At 34.3% G+C, this 19,896-nt stretch overlaps 3 protein-coding genes across 5 annotated transcripts; 1 reads left to right on the forward strand and 2 right to left on the reverse strand.

The window, feature by feature from the left end:
- Positions 1-480: 480 nt before the first annotated feature.
- LOC129284374 (protein FATTY ACID EXPORT 1, chloroplastic) lies at positions 481-3,242 on the reverse strand. 2 transcript variants are annotated; one of them, XM_054919839.1, is made up of 6 exons: positions 3,033-3,242; positions 2,239-2,482; positions 1,293-1,460; positions 1,122-1,168; positions 997-1,037; positions 481-867 (listed from the first exon to the last, which is right to left on the reverse strand). In XM_054919839.1, the coding sequence occupies exons 1-6, from the start codon at positions 3,129-3,131 to the stop codon at positions 774-776; spliced, it is 693 nt and encodes a 230-aa protein (XP_054775814.1). In that variant the 5' UTR covers positions 3,132-3,242; the 3' UTR covers positions 481-773. The 2 variants fall into 2 exon arrangements, with proteins under 2 accessions (XP_054775814.1, XP_054775820.1); XM_054919845.1 differs by having other exon boundaries at positions 2,239-2,475; positions 3,033-3,223.
- A 4,966-nt stretch (positions 3,243-8,208) lies between these two features.
- LOC129316675 (DNA repair protein recA homolog 2, mitochondrial) lies at positions 8,209-14,067 on the forward strand. 2 transcript variants are annotated; one of them, XM_054961082.1, is made up of 10 exons: positions 8,209-8,245; positions 8,395-8,532; positions 9,291-9,314; positions 9,445-9,505; positions 9,867-10,087; positions 11,339-11,426; positions 11,592-11,764; positions 12,825-12,971; positions 13,079-13,213; positions 13,447-14,067. In XM_054961082.1, exons 2-10 carry the CDS (start codon positions 8,461-8,463, stop codon positions 13,720-13,722), a joined length of 1,197 nt encoding a protein of 398 aa, XP_054817057.1. In that variant the 5' UTR covers positions 8,209-8,245; positions 8,395-8,460; the 3' UTR covers positions 13,723-14,067. The 2 variants fall into 2 exon arrangements, with proteins under 2 accessions (XP_054817057.1, XP_054817052.1); XM_054961077.1 differs by having other exon boundaries at positions 8,215-8,299.
- Positions 14,068-14,134: 67 nt separating this feature from the next.
- On the reverse strand, positions 14,135-17,112 carry LOC129316664 (protein IQ-DOMAIN 12-like). The gene is made up of 6 exons (XM_054961066.1): positions 16,967-17,112; positions 16,475-16,604; positions 16,069-16,347; positions 15,738-15,968; positions 15,143-15,274; positions 14,135-15,022 (listed from the first exon to the last, which is right to left on the reverse strand). The coding sequence occupies exons 2-6, from the start codon at positions 16,538-16,540 to the stop codon at positions 14,483-14,485; spliced, it is 1,248 nt and encodes a 415-aa protein (XP_054817041.1). The 5' UTR covers positions 16,541-16,604; positions 16,967-17,112; the 3' UTR covers positions 14,135-14,482.
- Between the last annotated feature and the right edge of the window lie 2,784 nt (positions 17,113-19,896).

A 19,896-nucleotide genomic window follows, 5' to 3' on the forward strand; every position in this document is an offset into this window, starting at 1 on the left:
GCAAACCCTCCTTCGAAATCAGCCGAGTTTCTCACCTGGTCAGGGATCGGGGAAGGCATGTGCATCTATGCCTAGAGTTTGATCTACCAAGTGCAGACGTCATCTCAATGAAAGTGGCAAAACACATCAGGACTTCAAGAGAGGTCTCCAGAAGCATCCCATGTATAAAGCATTCTCCTTCTTGGTCCGAATGTTCATTCCGAAATATAAATTTGTGCGGTCAGTATATGTACTCATAGTTTTACAAATACAAGTGAGCCTTTTCCTCATACTTCACAAGATAGAGTATACTTGATGATTTGATTCCAAAGGACCAAATCAACAATCAAATAATGACCTTTTTGCAAACCCACACTGGGAAGCGACTTGAACCACATTATCTTAACCTCACTTCAATTCTAATCATTATAGGCTTTTATAACTTATAACCTAAGTTTTCTTACCATGATGCAATGCTGGCAGATGACTTCCAGAAAGGCCTTTAAACGCAATCCATGTATCAAGCATTTTATTTATTGGTCCAGATGTTCATTTCAAAATCTAACTAAAGTCAATATCAATGCTAAATAACTACAAATACAAATAAGCCCTTTCATCATAACTCGAAGTAGACAGAATACTTAATGGCTTGTACTTCAAAGCAGTAATCATATAATTACCTCTTCACTAACCCACCTTTGGAAGTGACTTGAATTGCACTAGGTTAACCTTACTTCCACACAAAGAACAAGAAATCACATCTACCAGTAAATATAGGCATGCATAACCTTTTATCATGATGCCATGCTGGCAGTCGACTTCAATTTCTTAGGTGGCGGGTTTCCTCCAGAGAGAAGCACATACAAATAAAAGCACAGCATTGCAGAACTGAAAACAAAAAAATTTATCAAGCAAATGGGAGTCAAATCAGTGCACGCTAGCAACCAATAGGCGTGATAGACAATTTCAAACCACAAAAATAAAATTAGTAAGGTTCGAAGCCAAGCAGTGCCGTACCTTGTAATAGCAATGAAGCCAGATGGAAATAATTTCTTCGCCTGGATTGAAAATAAGTGAATAGCGTAAAGTGACACAATCCAAGAGATGAAAGCTGTTTTTGTCTAAATAGATAGATGCATTACCAATGAGTAGGCCTGAAAATTTTTCCATATGAGAACCCCTGACAGCACTGCAAAATTCAGCAACAAGAGGTGAGATGAAATTGTAATAAGCTTAATAACCAATCATGTTTTTTTTTTTTTTCTGGTTTACCCCTAGTCAAATGTTGCTTTAAACACATTGACATCATATACCTGCTTGTCCTAGAATAAATGGTAAACTAGATTTTCCTTGCCTCCAGACCTTCAAGCTAAAGGTACTGAGGAACAGTAAAGCCCCTCCAAAGAGTACACCATTGCTCAGGGTTGCAGTACTCCGTGAGGAAAAAAATCCAATAATTCCCCCACCAAGCACAAATCCACCTGCAACAGGAAACAGAGATTAGATAATGCTTCACATCGTTGTTTAATCAAGGCAATATGGTAATATGTTACATGTTCGCATTAATGAAGCCACACTTAGGTGACCCTGACACCAACAAAAATTCAACATCCTGTTCGACAAGAAATTCCATCTTAAATTATCATAGAATATTAAGTGTTAATAAGCCATATTCTTTAAAACAATACCCTGACCCTTTATTAAGGTAAATCAACGCATTGAATCATTCAAATTTCAAAGATTTCTCATTTAACAACCTTAGAACAGAAGGTAAGATCATATTCTTTCCAAAGTGATCTAAGTCAAGCCATTTACTTCAGTTTCCAAGGGTCTTGCAATAATTCCTAAAACATATCTCCTATCAAGCTGAATTTAATATTAAATAGCCAATAATGACAATTGAGAACATTATTTACAGGCGGCTTTAAGTAATTGAGTGACCTGACTTAGTAAAAAAAAGGCAAAAATGAAGGGAAGTGGGAAGCCAAATGCCCAAACAAATACATTAATTCAGAGAGGTGTGCATGGGAAAAAATTTCAATTTGTGCAATTCAGTTCCAATGGAACTAAAGACACACCCAGAACAATTTTTTTTTTTTTTTTGGGTTCATTTGCAATAATAGACAACAAAAAGCATAACTCAAATCAATAAACTATTAATAACCTTTTATCTACCAAGTCACCACCAAAAATGAGTCGTGTGACATGCATTATCTCTAAAATCATTTCAAGTGCAAATAACAACCAAGGAACACTTACCAAAGGGGATGCCTAAACAAAAATCATGAATCTTTGCAGTCTTTTTCTGCAGATTGACACCTTGTTCCTGCTTTGCCTCTCCAAACCCTGTTTTTTCAGCATGCTGGGTTTCTAAAGTCGAGTACGACTCTTGCTTTTCTTCAACTTGCAATTTTGGAACATCAGATGTATATCTAAGTGCATTTTTGGTATCAGAACCAGTAGCATCTGTGCCATGCCCCTCGAGACTCATAACAACTGGTAACTATATCAGATATTAGAATCAGGATCAAATAATTGCTCTAGCAAACTTTCAGTCAACAAAAATATTTCACTTTGCAAGCTTGTTCATGCGAGTTCTATTACTCTGTTTGCAATCTCACAAATAAAACTATGATTTCTGTCTCGTAGTTTCAAAGATACGCCTGTAGGCATGTGTGCTTGTCACTAAATAATTCATACATATCATGTTTACACAAATTTCTAGTATTCTCTTCAGCAATCTCACTAGAGTTACATGTACAAGCAGTGGAGCATGTTTGCTCAGTGCAGCTATGACCAAAAGCATAAAATTAAGAAAACCAATTGCAGGAACAAAACGGTCAATCTCAATAGTTTTTATTTACATTCTTCGACTTCGGAATCATTCACCCGACCCCCTCAATTAAAATTCAACTATTCCAAACTCGCCGACATACAACGAAGTTCAAACTCCTATAAACCTTGAATTATTTTCTATCGTTCCAAAGAAAGAAAACCTCAAGGACGGAATCGAAGAAGAAAACTGAGAACCGAAGCTAAGAAGTGAGATTTACCCTGGAGCGAAACGGTGGACATTGCAGTGAACGTTTTCGCAACTGCAGGCTGCGATCAATGGCGGGGAAGCACGAAAGCTGAGAGATTGTTGCAGCCATCGCGGTGTCGTCAGGATTCAAGATCACAGCCTTCGGTCTTCGTTTGCGGCGATGCTACGGATTTTATTGCCCGGTGACCATTGCAGATCTCCAAATGAAGGAGTCGAAAATTTGAAAAAAAAAAAAAATAATAACAACAAAAAAATCGAAGTGCTTCAGTCCCACGTTGTACGAGTTGAAATCCCATAATTTATGAAATATTTTGTTTTATGACAATGAAATAAATAATAAAACATGTATTTTCATTTTTAAATTTTTATTGCTAGCGCACAAATCTTTTCATTCTTTTATTTTTTAAAAAAATGATAAATAAATCTCTGTTAAATTAGAAAATGACAAATTAATTTCGCAAGATGTGATAATCCCTGTCAAGTACTATGTGACTTATTTTTTAATAAATTTTAAAGTGAAATGGACTTCATAGAAAACAAAAGAAATGCAACAATCCAATGTATGAATTACATGCAGGTTGAATTGCAAGCATTTGTTGATATTAGAGAGAGGCTAGCAAAGATAGCGATGGTGAAGAGGGAGTTATCGTCGACAATGCTGTCAAGAGTGATGGCTGAAAGTTTGCCATCGGTGAAGAAGGACTGTCCTTGTGTTATCTTATTGATTCACCTTAGAGCGATGACTTGAATGTTCACTTGAGGTAGGTAGTTATGGGAGCATTGATGATGAAGGGAGAGGCCAACGTATCCATAAACAAGACACACGCCTCATTGATAATTGGATGCAGTAAATGAAAGGACCAAGGTTGATTATTCATTTCCATGTGATTGGTTTAGCCTTTTTATGTAAAATCTCCCATCATTTCAGTTTTCAGGTTCAGGAGTGTCATCATATTAGAATGATGAAGCTAGTGCTACATGGAATAGGTAGAGGTGGCCTTACATGTAAAATGCTTAAGTAATCACAATTATATTTAACCAGTGAATAAAATGGTTAGAGAAATCACATGCTTTGATTAACAATTTTTTTAAATCAGTCGAATCTTATACTTTGATATTGTTCACAAGTTTAGATCAATCATTTGCAAGTTTTGTTCAACCAATGATTAATATGATTTCAAAAATCATGAATTTTACTATATTTGCAATTTTGTTGAATCAGTTGAGTGCATCACTTTGGTATGGTTGGCAAGCATAGCATAAGTACTTGTAAGTGTGTTTTTGCAAATGAAAAATATAATTTTTTATTCCTATAAATTTATTAAGTTTTATTTTTAGTTTCTATAATTTTTTCTAATATCTTTAGCCCTTATATGGACTAAAAACATTAAAAAATGAAAACTATGTCACCAAATCTTTATGAAATTATGGGGATTAAAAATACTAAAAAGACTACATGAACTAAAAAATAAAACTAAATAAAACTATAGAGACTAATGATTGTACTTTTCCTTTCACAAATGACTAAAATGAGTTAGCAAATTACAATTTTCTCTTAGTAATTTTCTTCAATTGGCAAGATCCAACTAATTTTTTATCGTTTATAAGTTTGTATAAGTATTAGCAAGTGTGGTTTCATCAATAATTAAAATGATATAGGAAAGCCTATTAATAAATTTCTTCAATGAGCAAGGTCCAACTAATTTTATATTGTTCACAAGTTTAATATAAGTATTTATAAGTGTGATTCTATCAATAATTAAAGTTATTTAGAAAATCAAAATTGTCTATTAGCAATTTTTTTCGATAAGCAAAGTTCAACTAATTTTATACCATTCATGACTTTAGTATAAGCACTTACAAGTGTGGTTCCACCAATAACTAAAATAGTTTTAAAAATTATAACTATTTGTCAATAATTTTTTTCAATAAGTAAAGTCAAACTAATTTTATATTGTTCACAAGTTGAGTATAAGTACTTACAAGTATGATTTCATCAATAACTAAAACAATTTAGGAAATTGTAACTTTTTGTCAATAATTTTCCTTGACAAGAGAAGTCCAACTAATTTTATATTATTCACAAATTTGACATGAGTATTTGTAAGTGTGGTTCTGCCAATGACTAAAATGACTTAAGAAATCACAACTTTCTATTATCAATTTTCTTCAATAAACAAAGTTAAACTAATTTTATACTGTTAACAAGTTTAGTATAAATATTTATAAATGTGATTCCACTAATAACTAAAGTGATCTAGGAAATTATAACTTTCTATAAGTAATTTTTTTCAATCAGCTAAGTTTGGATAATTTTGCATTGTTCACATGTTTAGCATGAGTATTTATAAGTGTAGTTCCACCAATGACCAAAACCATTTAAGAAGTCACAGCTGTCTATCAGCAATTTTTTCAATTAATAAAATCAAGCTAATTTTAGATTGATGAAGCTAGTGCTAACTGGGGGGTAGAGGTTGCCTCAAATGTAAAATATTTGTTTAAGTGATCAAAAGCTTTGTTATGAAGGAATATTAAAATAAATAATATACTGAATAAAGGAGCTAGGTTAGAGTTTTATCAGATCTGGGTTTAGAAGAGTCTATCCGACTACCAATACAAGTTTAGATATAATATAGATTATAGTATATAACAGATGCACATAAGAGAAAGAGGAGAGGAAGAAGAGCGAATGAGAGAACTATTTGCTATGAGATAATTTTACCTCCAGCCTCTGATCACTATTTGTAGTGAAGGGAGACCTCCATATAAAAAAGAAGATCCAAATGGCATTAATTTATCTCATAGAGGAAATATATTGATTGAAATAATCATTATTATGTCGAAGGATTATTTCCTTTTCTAATATGTTAAATCAATGACTAAAATGGTTCACGAAATCATAAGTTTTGATCAACATTTTCTTAAATCAGTTGAATCCTGTATTTTGATATTGTTCACAAGTTTAGATTGAGTACTTGTAAGTAATGAATGTGCAAATAGAGTACTCACTGTACCAAATTGGTGAACAGTCTAGGATGAATCATGGAGCAACTAGGAACATATAATACCAAACTCGCAAAACTTAATAATTCATTAAGAATCCAAATTGCTACAAGAGGATAAATCCCTAGTGGGCCTTGCGAAAGTTTTACAACAATGTAAGCTTTTGGAGTTGGGCTCAGGAGGGAAAGATAGTTTTGAATTTGCTTCCGAGCAATAGAAAATTAGTTGGATATCGTTCAACTTGTAAACGATTTTCTTGATATGGTTCATGAGCAAAGATAGGGTAGAAGTAATGATTTTCCTCTTCACTGATGGCGAACATTCAGGCCATCGCTCTTGATAGTGTCGTCATTGACGACTCCTTCACCATTGCCATCTTTGTTGGCCTCTTTGATATCAACGAATACTTGCAATTCAACTTGTGATTAATATCATATTGTTGTCTTTATTTTGTATTTTATAAGGGGCAAAATTGTTATTTCACTTTAAAACTCATTGATAGACAAGTCCCTTTGGACTTGAAAGGGATCATCACATTTTGTGAAACTAAAATATCTTTTTCATATTTTAAAGGGGTTCAACTATCATTTTTCCTAATTTTTATTACTAGTCCAGTCCTGTGTCTTTTCATTAATGTAGAAAATTTCCTAGCGAAAAAAAAACAATAATAATGGTGAAAAATTTAGAAAATATGTTTATGATGCGTATAAATTTATTATATATATTGAATCAAGCTAACCAAAATACACGCACACAAAGCATATGAAATTAGACTCTCTAGCAAAAAATGTTCACAAGGGGAAAAAAGAACTCATCTTTTTCTACGAAAATAACTCAATTCATAGTAGATGTTTGATGCTATTGGTCCCATATGAATCTTGAATTTTACAAGGATGTGTGGTTATTCAAAAAAGAAAAAGAGAAAGAAAAATGTCTAATGGCTTGGAGAAAGATATGCTTCAATTGGCATCAACGACCTTGTTGGCTGTGGAGGAATCATTCATAATGATAAAGAGGTTTAATCTAAATGATTTTCCAATTATTTTAACTAGGAAAAATTATTTTAACATTTATTCTAATTTTATGAAGCCCGATCGTTCGTCAAGCATAATTTTTTTAACAGTCATTTTTGTGAAAATTTTTTATAAATTTTGACACGCCTTAATATATCTTCTCTTCATAAGTTTTTTCGTGATTGCACTAAAAAAATGAAAAATGTTTACAATGATAAATATTTTTTTTTGCCAAAGACAATAATAAATATTGAAACAATACAATTTCCTATTAATTTTATATTTTATAACGTGACATAATTTTTATTTTTGAATTAGATATCAAATGTGTGGAAAGACAAGGCTCAAAATAACAAAAGATGTTACAACGGCTCAAAATTTATAAATAGTGCTGATTTATAATTTATTTTTTGAAAATCGTATATTTTTTATTGATAAAATTCAACGTTTAAAAGAGAATTTAACGTACATTTTGTTTTTTTGGACAACAAAGTATCCGTATACTCATATATTCATGCTTGTGTATAACATTTACTAAAAATCATATTAATAATAATAAGCCATAGACAATTCAACTTATCCCAAATTTTATCCAAAGTTTCAATCCACAATCTAATCTGTTTCAGAACAACACACAAATTAATAAGTAAATTTTCCCACAAAAATTAATAAGTGAATTTGAATTGAATGCAAAGCTGGTAGTAACCTTATTAATTAATATATCAACATTTAACATTATTCAACAAATTTTATTACCCTGAACATCGAGTAAAACTCTAATTAACCGCGCTGTTCTATAAATGGCGGGAACCACATGTGGTTATTATTGAGGATAAATATGCATTTTTATTTTTAAAATATTTTTTAAAAAGCATCCAGCATCCTAATAATTTTTTTATAATAATTTTGTTTTAAAATTATTAAAATGAATTATTTTTGTTTTTTTTATTAAATTTTATAACTGTTAAATGTTTGAGGTCAATATTAAAATTTTTATAAAAAAAATGTCCTATTTTAATAATTTTAAAAATAAAATTATTTTAATAAAAATATTAATATATTGAGTATTTTTTAAAAAATACTTTAATGATAAAAATACACTTTAATTCCGTTATTAATTAACGTTTGATAAAAAATGATTAATTGGTAATATCTTCGTCCATGCCTGTCTCCATGTGTAACTCCGGGGAACCCCGCCAAAGTTGAGGTCTCGTTTCCCTCTTACGACCGGCTCGTTCCTGCTCTGGGACTGCTAAGTCCAGTTCAGTTCATCAGGATAGGGCTTGCCCTACACCACTAAATCTTCCATTCCTCGGTGCTTTTACTGTGTACTAATCGGAGCTCTGTTCATTATAGCTTAACTGGGTAAGCCGTCGGAGCAACGGCGCCACAAGGGCTGCGCCGGAATTTCTGAAAATCAAAATGTCATTCTTGACTCGTCTCAACACTTTGGCAAGACCTCTCTGTTCCTCTCTCTTCTGCATCTCACGCCAGGTTTTTCTCAAAACAGTTTCTTTTTCTACCTCTGTCGCTGATTGACTACTGAGTTTTTAAACTCTTGGAGGTTGCAGCATGCTCTTTGGCTTTCTTTTGGTTTTGGCGCCTTCTCGTGTTTTTTTTTTTTTGTGATTTAGGTGCTGTTCTATCTTCCAACACCCCCCCTTTTGTGTACCAATTTGGCTGTCTCTCAGCTCTAGAGGTTGCGGATGGTTTTCCTCCCCCTCCCCCACCTTGAGGAGCTGAAATTGACATGTCAAAACAAACGTGTGAAATGAAAAACTCGAATAGAGCTTAGCATCTCTAGCAGAGATGTGATATTCATTCTGCAGATAGGTGGCGATTTATGTATCTACTTTTATATCTTTACTTCTTTTTCATTATTTCTATCTCTACATATAGTCACTTTCCTTCATTTTCTTCCTGAAGCTTCTATGGTTTCTTTTTCCCAGTCTTATCTCATCAATTAATTGTCTAGACTCTAGACCAACTGTTTTTTCTCATTCCAAAGAACTTGCTCTATTCACAGTGCATTCCATGTTTTGCATCAGCTAGAAATTTGACCACCTCCGATAGTAGTTTCTATGTTTCTCTACTTTCCCATATTTAATGTTCGGATTTATGACTTTAATTATTTGTTTTGCTACGAGTTTTAAATATTTGGACATCTTATGCTTGAGAATTTACTAAAGAGCAATGTGAGTACGGCCACTAGTAATACACGTTTGGTTTTTTTTATTTTTTATTTTTTGCAGGCGATGGGGATTCAGAATTATTGCGTAAGCTAAATTTTCTTATGATTGTTTATTTGCACAGATTCATTTATTATGTTTTGCTTACATTGGTCACCAATTCAGTTTTGTTTTTAATTATTTTTCTTCATTGATGATGAATTATGGTTTCTCTCAGATTGGAGGTAGAGATGCAATAACTAGGATGGGCATGAAAACCTGCTCTCTTCCTTCTGTAGGTATTAGCTCTCCTTTCCTGCTGTACCTTTATATCTGTGTTGTTTGAATATTAGCAAGAACTCCTACTGCAGCCTCCTTTCCCCCCACTTTTGAGTCTTTGTGTGCGTGCGCACATGTGCCCATTGTTATAGATATGACACACGCAGTTGTTATTTTTGTCTCTTCACTGTATGAGAACACAAAGTTCTTATTGTTTCAAATAATAAATGATATGGCAAAACTATTAGATATATTTGTTTGTTTTAACTGGTAGCTTCATTGTGCCTTTGTCTAACAGAATCATACAAAATCTTTTGATGTTTTTATTATTCAATCGACTTAGACAAATGATTTTCCAATATGTTGTTTTCCTGTTCTCAGTTGAAGAAGCTTCAGATTTAGAATGTGACCAGATCCATGAGGATGTCAAGGCGACAGAGAAAGATTCTGCACTACGCTTGGCTGTTTCACAACTTGCTAATGAGTTTACCAGAGAGTCAATGTTATCTTTGCAAAAGTTTTTTTGTACGCGTCGTGCACCTGTTATTTCTACAGGCTCCCTGAAGCTGGACCTAGCTCTGGGAGTTGGAGGGTTACCAAAGGTGACCATAAAACTAACACAATTATCAATTGGACAAATACATGGTGTATGAATGTGTCACACGCTCATGGCTATTAGAATATGGATCACATGTCTGCAGGATGCTGATGGGGGTGACATAAGTGGCATGGCATAGCGCACATACTTGCTATGCCTTTGAGGTTAAGATGGCCATAAATGCTCTGGCTTTATTGGCCTTCATGGATCTGGAGCAGGCCTTAAAATTCTTTTTAGCTGTAATCTGGCTTTTGAAGTTTAAGAAATTTTATTAAAGGTTGAGTTTGGCTGCCAAAAGAATTACAGATATTTGTATACAGTCAAATTTTGTTGATGTATTTAGATAAGGGATGTTGGAGATTTAAGTTTGGTGTTCTTTGCTGTCATCTCCTCCCCCCCCCCCAAAAAATAAAAAAATAAAAAGAGGAAGCACCCTATTTTCTATCTGAAAATGAGAGAAGTAAAGCTAAGGAAAGATTCCTTTGTTTACACATTAAATGTTTTGTTGTTTCCCACCCTAAATTACTCCCTCATCTTTTTAATAATAGACGTTTAACAATTTTCACACAAATTAAGAAAGTTAGTTGAAATTAGTTACTCTCATCAAATGTATCTATATTTCCAATCATTTTCCAAATACCTTTCGTCAGTTAAGTTAATTAAATTAGTGTAGTCTCTTCTCTCTCTACATAATTAAGGGTACTTATGGAAAGAAAGTAATTAATGCTTCTAGAAATGTGTAAAGTTTCTTATAAAAAGGACTGAGAAAACTTTTTAAAAAGTCTTTTATAAAAAAGGACTGGAGGGAGTATGTGACTTGAACCTGTTACTTTTCAACAATTTTAAGATGTCTGGTTTTGTTGTGCTTGTTTTCTTCCAACTACTATATTTGAATCCATGCAAAGGACTGCCATACTGCAGCCTTGCATGCTGGTTAAATTCATGGGATTTATATATGGATGATCATGCTGATATGTCTGTATCCTGTTGTACATTTTTTTAATCTACTTTGTCAGTTTCTTAATATATCTTATAATAAGATTAATGATTTGAAAATAGGTCTTCCAATAATTAGTAATAGTGTAGCAATTGGCAAGTACAACTTCATGGCTAAGGAAACTATCAATAGTCTGATTTTTTAACAGTCAACTTTCTTCAGATGGTAGAATTTGACTCACTTACCTGGATCTAGCTAACGATGAAATTTCAATCATTGTATGAGTTCCCTTAGCAAAAATCCTTTGGAAAATTTCAGGGTAGAATTGTGGAAATTTATGGGCGAGAAGCAGCTGGCAAGACAACACTTGCACTTCAAGTTATAAAAGAAGCTCAAAAGCTTGGAGGTGCCTCTTGATCATTCTTATCTTCATTTTTGCTAAATCCTTCTGATGTAGATAATTAAGCTGTTAATTCTCTTATTTATTTCCCTGTATCTGTTGCAACTGTGTTGCTCTGCATACGGCATTTTTTTTCATTATTTCATGAACTTCTATTTGTTCTGTTGGCAGGATATTGTGCTTATCTTGACGTAGAAAATGCATTGGACTTTTCACTTGTAGAATCAATTGGTGTAAATACCGAAAACATTCTTGTCTCACATCCTGATTGTGCTGAAAACTTGTTGAGCATGGTGGATACATTAACGAAAAGTGGAGCTGTGGATGTGATTGTGATTGACAGTGTAAGTGACTAATTTACAGTGTTATCATCTGTGTATCATTTGAGGATTTGCAAAAGTGGAGTGGATTCAGATAATGCTGCTTTTACTCAATACCAGGGTGGTTGAGTCTTGAATTCTGAGCCTGCAAAGCGAGGCCTAACAGCCTATGCCATTTTATAAAATGGACAAAGAAACTCTTGCCAGACCTCAATTAATTATTCCATTTGATTAGAAATCCTGATCTTGGTAAAATTTTTCAATCTATGTCCATCTACAGTCTGTTATTCTCTTGCGAGACTTAAAAGCGGCATTTGGCTGTTAAGACAACAGCCTTGTAAAGGTGTGCCGCTGAACTTCATAGTAATGGACTGTCATTCCAAATTTTAATTTTTCCTTCATATCTGTATTTTCTCATTTAATGGGTGATACTGTCCTTCATCCTTACCCAGCTATCCATCACATTCCTTTCGACCATTTTATATTTGGTTTTTTTCTTGGCCCCTTAGGGTCTCGTGTATGAATTTTTTCATCCTCTTGCATCTGAGAATTTGCTTTCCCACTGCTACACATGCAAACCATCTAACATGATAACTTACCTGGTGTCTAGCTACTCATATCTTGACCTAATATGTTTGAATCTGTGTCCTAGTTTATTTTGATCAACACTAGCTTCATTATCACTTCAGATAATTAATTCCTAAGGCTCTACTTTTAAGGCCTCTAAATCTTGCTACCTGAACATGATATCCTGGCTTTTAAAAGCAAATATACTATAGAACTCGGTGTGCATTTTGTGAACACCCCCGCCCCCAAAGGAAAAGAAAAAAAAATGGTACTCATTCTTTTTTGTGAGCAGGACCAGACCCTAGACTCCAGAGTTTTAGAATTTTTTTTTTTATTCTGCATTCAGTTCCATTTGCAACTCAGAAAGGCATACTTTTAACACACTGAATTCAGGAGCTTAATAGATGCTCGATTGAGCATAACAAGTGAATCAGGAAGCTTGAGGACAGTAGATATGGTGTTTGGATCCATGACATTTATTTTTTCACACTTTGCTAAGAAGGTTTTACCATTTCAGGTTGCTGCCCTGGTCCCAAAACGTGAACTTGATCAATTAGGTATTGGCTGTGAACAAGATTCTCTGAAGAAATTACTGACTCAAGCACTACGGAAAATTCATTATTCACTATCTCACTCTCAAACTCTTATCATTTTCATTGATCAGGTCAAAGCCAAATTTTTTGTGCTGCTTGCATCTAGTTGTCTGAATATATGTTAAATTATATCTAGGAAACATTATATGGATTTACGGTTCAGTTCTTTCATAAACAGGTTAGATTAAGACCAAAATCAGGCCAGGCGTGTGGACCTGTTGAAGAGGTTACTTGTGGTGGAAATGCCTTAGGATTCCATGCGGCTGTACGAATGAGACTTTCAAGAATGAGGTTGTTGAAAAGTGAGGACCAGGTAATTTCCATTGGTGTCTTTGATTTTGAAGTGGGATTGAGTAAGACTTACCATTTCTGCTAACTGAATCAGTATTACTGTCCATGGTATTGGTAAAATTTTTGGGAATTCTCTTTCCAAAACTCCTCGTTATCTTGTGCTTTTTCCTGGCTATTTCTAATGGCAGTAAATATTTCTTCTACTCGTCAAGATTCTTGTTTTGATTGTGTTCTTCTTCCTCATGACATCTTCAGGCAGAGGGCCTTGCAATCTGCGTGCAAGTTCTAAAAAATAAGCTGGCACCTGCAATGAAAAAGGTCGAATTGGGGATCAAGTTTGGAAGAGGCTTTTGCCTTGAAGCAGAGGTCTTAGAGTTGGCTTGTGAGTATGGAGCAATTATTAAACAAGGTGACAGCTACCTTATCGAAGGTTTGGCTTTTGATAGTAAACTTGCAGCTCAACGTTATTTGGCTGAAAATGATGAGATTCTTGATAAATTGGTCGTGGACCTGAGGAGAGCTTTGTTTTAAAGATATGATTCACTATCTAACGGATGACCTCTTACAAGCCTGGATATTGCCATGCCCGGTTGCAACTGTTGAGCTTCCCTTCCCGACACTGTCCTTGATGGGCATCCATCATCAAATAGGGGAGCAGAAGGGCATTTCTAATTCATAGGGTGCATTTTGTAGTGATAAGAAATTGAAACTTGTATTGTGCTCACTGATGTTGCGAGCTAACTGATTAAAGAAAAAAGGACACTTGAATTAAATCATGGTCTGGAATCAGTTGCGGATGTACACCTATCAATATTCTCCCTTTCCATTGATTTGAATTAAGATATTCAAAGGAGCCAAGTATTGAGCACGATTGGATATTCGATTCAAGTTACTTCATTACAATCCATAATTTTTTATTTAGAATTAGAGCAGTGCTGAAAACCTTTCAGAGAAACGCAGAAAGCCAAATTAACAATCCAATGATATAAAAGGAGGATAAAATCCAAAAACCAATTTAGATTATGACACATGTACGCAGCAGTAACGTTGCCTGCCCCCAAAACTAGGAAGAATTCTTCGAGAAACCACAATGAGAAGATTCAAGACAGAAAAAAAAAATATTAGCGAATATTTCGTCAGAGTGTGAGCAAATTGAAGGTTCAGCAATGCCTCTTTCAATCTCTAGTATATACCAGTGGCACAACCAAGTGTGAATTAAACCTTGCTGGTGTGCCTCTGCAAACTTCAGGAGATTTCAGCAACACTTGGTTTTCAATATATTCAACACGTTCTAATGATAATGATGGTGATCTGCACTCTGACATCTCTGCCGAAAAAACTCTTTGTCTCCACGGGTGCTGGCAGGCTCACCATAATGACAGGACCAAAAAGATATGCCTTCCTTGTGAGGTTCAATCTGATTGGGGCATAATTCCAGAAATTCTGTTCTCTGCTTTGGTGTGCTTATAGATCTTGATTTTGCCTTTGCTGATTCTGTCACGGCCATGTAAGTGGGAAAAAATGGAGAATTTGGCATGGAACTACCATCTGCAAGTGATGACACTTTCTTTACGTGAGAAAATGATTTTCTTGAGAGTGAAATGTGTGGAATTAATCCTTCCTGTGACTCTTCTCTCTTTGCACTCTTCAGTGCAACTTGTGTTGAACCATGCAAGTCTCTTGTCATCAGGTCTGAGAGAATGTCTGGTTTATGAAACGCATCTCTATTATATGTTTCTTCCTGCAGCCATTGTCCTAGAGTGCGGCAGCTCTCTCTTCCGAATTCCTTACAGGGTCCATATTCTTCTATCATGTGTGAATTTTTTCTCTCCTACAAAGGATAATTAATTACATGGCAATTCTCAGAGATATTCTGAATCATTGTCATGAAAATGAGAGCTCAGAAATAACAAGACTGAGTCATGAATGAGATGAAATCAAATGAGATTACCCTGTGAGAGAAGGAATACTGTTTCATGCGCTCTCTTTTGCTATTGGCCTCTTGTTTTCTCAACCATATGGCTTCTACGTCTTCTTTCGAATGCAAGCTGGAATCCCAAGTCCTTCGAGCATGGCAATCAGGCTGTAATTTCTCCTTTGGATTAGAATAAGGGAATTGTAACATCAATGTACACTTGATTTACGGGTTTGTGGTGTCATAATTATTCAGAAATGTGACCTAGTCCTAGAATGGAGTTCCTGAAGTTTGGGAGCACGGGTTAGGGCATTCTACATTTCTACTAAACATGAAGTTCAATTAGTAAGTTGAGTCCAGTAAGAGGACAGGAAATGTTAGAAATCAGTGGTTTATTTACTTTTTTGCTCCCTAATTATGTTCATCTAACAAGTCATCTGACGTGTTATCTATGATCTGTTTAGTCTATGAATACATAATAGACTAATTCTACTTAAAACTTTTCTCTAACCAGCAAGTGAATGACTGAAGATCATTTTGGGTTGTACTCTTCCCATATTTTTGTTTATCAATACTCTTACCATACTTAATTCCCCATATTTACTGGAAAAAAACATTTTCATATGCTCACCTTAATTTCCCTCTCTTCTAACTTCTTTTTCTGACTTGAAAACTGATTGCTCTTGTCGTTTTTGTAACTTTTATCTGCAGAATGATTGCTTCTTTCATGGATTTCTTCCTGCTCTCTTGCATTGGAAGGCAAATTCTTCAGAGTGCTGAACACTTGACGTCTCACAGCTTGACCACGAACTATAGCTTGAAGTCTCACAACTCCCTTCAATGCTCTCAATGCTTTCCTAGCCTAATTCCCAACTTCAAATTCAAGTTAGTTGTGGTGAAACATAACTTTCTCATTTTCATTTTGAAATCATTGGGATTAACAAAGTTCCGAGGAAACTTACAAGATATCCGCGGTATGCACGTTGAATTTTTGTGGCAGCCAAGTTTCGATCTCCTTTGGATATATAAGAATAGGAATGACCGGTTAGACGGACAACCTCAGCAGCAGCATGAGCAGCAGCAACAGCAGCCTCTGCAGCAGCTGCTGTTGCAATGGCCACAGTCAAAGCATGCTTTCTCTGCTCTTCTCTTGCTTTAGCAAGTGCTCTATTTGGTGCTGTAAGTGTGGGATACTGTTTCAGCTTTAACCTTCCAAGACTCCATCCCCATTTCTTTGGCTTCTGATGAGAACACAGATTAGAAAACACACACACACACACACACACCCACCCCAACCAACCAAATGGGTACTGTTAGATCCATAATTGTAACTGTATAAAAACTAAAAAGGTTCGAAGGCATGTCTACTTTGGCCTTTGACTCAGGAGCGAAGAGCCTTTTCACCCATCCGAACCAGCACTTCCACTTTGCCATGGAAAGTTATGACATCATATAAACCAACTTCCTCTCACACCATTATCTATTCCTTAATCATTTCCTACATTTGATATTGGAGAATCAGCAGGGGCCGGAACCAGAAGAACAATTCAGATGCTGAATAGACAAGATTTTGTAATTGTTAAAGAGGTAATTAAGATGTTTCTATCCTCTTTTTTCTGCTTTAATTGCTCATCTAGATGTTCACCAATTTCTCAAACATAAAGATATCCCACAACATTAAGTGACAAAAAAAAAATCACAACTTCATATTTAGTATCCTGAATGGAAGAAGGATTAAATCAAGCAAACTACACAAATGAAAGCGTAAGTTAATTAATGGTCAGTGTTTCATGAAGCAGCATGGTGATGCTAAACAAGGACCACAATGGATGAAAACATATGAAACCCAGAAATCCTTACTCCTATAATACAGCAAGCCGTCAAATCCATCTATGCTAGATTTTTCCGGTAAATTCCAAATATGTGGAAAACAAGCATTGGCTTCCTATTATTATCTGTGTTTTCACATAGAGGAACATCAAAATGCGAGAATGCAAGAAGCCAAGAACTGCATTGGGAAAGCCAAGCCGATCGATGACTATTCCAAATGATGTGGCCTATGAAGTTAGGCTTAGATGACTGGTGACTTTATAGCAAGTTCATTCAACTTCATGGGGTCCCTTGTCTCTCTCTCTCTCTCTCTCTCTCTCCCCCCCCCTCCCCAACTGTCTGTGTTACAACTTCTTGGGTCCTTTTCAAATGTCTGCCTTCATCAGACTTATTAAAATATACAATTATCCGATTTGAGAATATTCTCTTTTTTTATTGTTCCATACTTCATTATAATAAATTATTTTGTTTGCCAATTCGCATTGAGCTAGCCTCTCACACTATTGAACAATAACCATATGGATTTTACTATTTGAGTTTCTATCTTGAAAAGCCAAAACTTGGTGCTCTTCTGGTCAACTTGCCAAGGAAGCATAGCACTTGTTCTTCTGTACAAATATACATTATCCAATCGAATTGACTAATGAAAGGAATGAATTTCCTCATGTGAAATTAGAGAAATTATAGGTTGTCAAAGTGACCCGTGAAATACAAATAAATTACAGTTTTACCTAAATCATTTCTAAATGCTAAGTCATTATGCTTATAAATATCAGAACTCCTGTGGCATCCATTTAACCTTGAAACTGTAAATTATTAAATTCACCGTTGGAGGGGACCAAGATTAGCATGTTTCATATATTACCTGTATGTGTTCTAACCCTTGCAAATATCAAGAAGAATAATAGGTCTGAAACAGAGCATTGAAATGCCCATAGAGTTAGAAGAGGTTCTTTCTGTATCTATCTCTTTTGATTTTTGGTAGGTTAATCTATATCTGAAATCTGGTCCAGTGTCCCTTCATGTTACTTGATGTGAGCACGTTTCTGACTTCTCCCAAGAGAGAAAACAAGGTCGAGCCTTTCAAGAGTGGTCCATGTCCATGAATATATATATATATATATATGTATATATATGAGCTCGAGCCTTCCTAGCGTGGTCCAACAACAGAACAAGGGTAAGAAAAGTCATGTATCAATGCACAGAATTTTATTAGAATCTTTTTCTTTTGCATGAGTAGCTTAATTAACAAAGGAAGCAGCAAAAAAGATTTGAAAAAAAAAAAAAACCAAAAAGTAGTTCTCGTGTGCTGTCTCAATGACCCATCAAGATATTGATTTTGGGGTTATAATATATAGCCCAAAAAACTTTGCTTTAGACCTACTTAAAATTGCTGAGCTGTCTCAAACATGCATGTTCTTTGACAAAACCAAGCATATGGGAAAAGCACTTTTCCATGACTTTTCTTAATCCAGAAATCCTCATTTCTAGTAACTTCGGTGACTAGGTATCCTATTATTTGGTGATGTTCATTGAACTCTATCTAAATTGTATCTTTGCTACCTAAACATATTAGTCTAACACGCATTTACAATCTTCTTAGATTAATGTTGATTAAATGAAAAACACTTGTTTTGCATGCCTTCTGGTCTCGAGACTGATGTAATAATTAATTGCAGGTCATTAGATTATGGTATAATATAATGACCCTTTGGCATGCAAGAGTATGTACATGGGTCAACCAATGATCACCTTGAGTCAAAAAGAAACTGGAACCTTAAGCACGCATGAATATTAAAACTGAAATCACTGCCATTATAACATACAGCCCTGGCTCGATAAAGTAGATGCGTTGCTTTTTCTTTTTCTTTTTTTCTTCAATTTAATTTGATTTTCTAGCATAAAGCATTTAAATTTAATCTCAGTCATTTTTCTCTAATCAGAATAGTTTTTATGTTAAGCAAATCATAATCACTTAATGGATTGTTTGACATGATGCAAATGAAAACCTGCATTACTGTTAATTAATAATTTAAATTTAATCGTTTGTTATTTTTGCTTTTTCAATGGGAATTGTCTTTCTTCATTTCTAAGAGTCCATTTGATTGAACGTCATTGTAGAGATGAGGTAAAACAATTCCATAATAGAGAAAACTGATTGTGGATTAATTGGTTACGTAAATTTATTTCTAAGGACCAAATTGGAATAATGTCTTTTCAAGGATATCGTTCTTTTTCTCAAGTTTCCTTTCTAAGGAAATGAATTATATTATGACACTCGGCTTTAGGTTTTGTTCAATGTTCATTCTGCTGCCTTTATTAATATTATATCAATGTTAGGCGAAATAAACTACTTTCACAGGAGGCCATCATCATTGGAATTGAGATCAATTTTAATACATAAAACCTATACTTCATTTACAAATAAAGAGTATTACCACTCACCTCAGACTCAGTGCAGTGCAAAGTGAAAGTATCTAATTAAGAATAAATACAGCATAAATTAAGTAATGTTCAAATGGCTTTAAGAAATAGGATATCATAGTTTTCCAGTCCAAACTTTTACTTGTTAGGATTTTTTATTTTTCAAGGAAACCATCAGTGATATGCGTAGCATTAATTAATTTAAATTCAAGTTGAGTTTGACTGATTCAATCAAACGGAGACGAAGCATTCTCAACATGATTTTTTTTTTTAAGTCTTTCATAAAGCTTTTAAATTCAAGACCTTGTTAGAAATGTTGAATTACTCACAACTAAATTGATAAATTTGTTTTATCTTTATTAATTATTAAATCTTATGATTTTCCACTTATTTATTAAAAAAATAAAAAATGATTTTTTTTAAAAAAAATAGCAGAATTACAAAGGCTTGTGGGTTTGGATGCGAAGAAGGTGCATAATATCTATTAGGTCGAAATTAAGACTTGATGGGCAATAATGTTTGTTATAAATTTTATT

This window comes from Prosopis cineraria, unplaced genomic scaffold (genome assembly GCF_029017545.1).
Source record: "Prosopis cineraria cultivar Desert tree isolate PC_DT_omini unplaced genomic scaffold, ASM2901754v1 PC1, whole genome shotgun sequence".
Lineage (NCBI taxonomy): Eukaryota > Viridiplantae > Streptophyta > Magnoliopsida > Fabales > Fabaceae > Prosopis > Prosopis cineraria.

Bases quoted from the DNA above. Each gene is read 5' to 3' on its own strand.
- LOC129316664 (XM_054961066.1), bottom strand. From the start codon at position 16,540: ATGGCAAAGTGGAAGTGCTGGTTCGGATGGGTGAAAAGGCTCTTCGCT. The intron at 16,348-16,474 runs GTAGACATGCCT...TGTTCTCATCAG, and splicing joins CTCCTGAGTCAAAGGCCAAA to AAGCCAAAGAAATGGGGATG. The intron at 15,275-15,737 runs GTGAGCATATGA...GAGAAATTACAG, and splicing joins TAGAAGAGAGGGAAATTAAG to CCTGATTGCCATGCTCGAAG.
- LOC129316675 (XM_054961082.1), top strand. From the start codon at position 8,461: ATGTCATTCTTGACTCGTCTCAACACTTTGGCAAGACCTCTCTGTTCC. The intron at 8,533-9,290 runs GTTTTTCTCAAA...TATTTTTTGCAG, and splicing joins TCTTCTGCATCTCACGCCAG to GCGATGGGGATTCAGAATTA. The intron at 13,214-13,446 runs GTAATTTCCATT...TGACATCTTCAG, and splicing joins TGTTGAAAAGTGAGGACCAG to GCAGAGGGCCTTGCAATCTG.
- LOC129284374 (XM_054919839.1), bottom strand. From the start codon at position 3,131: ATGGCTGCAACAATCTCTCAGCTTTCGTGCTTCCCCGCCATTGATCGC. The intron at 1,461-2,238 runs GTAAGTGTTCCT...TTCCTGTTGCAG, and splicing joins TTGTTTAGGCATCCCCTTTG to GTGGATTTGTGCTTGGTGGG. The intron at 868-996 runs GTACGGCACTGC...TTTTGTTTTCAG, and splicing joins GGCTTCATTGCTATTACAAG to TTCTGCAATGCTGTGCTTTT.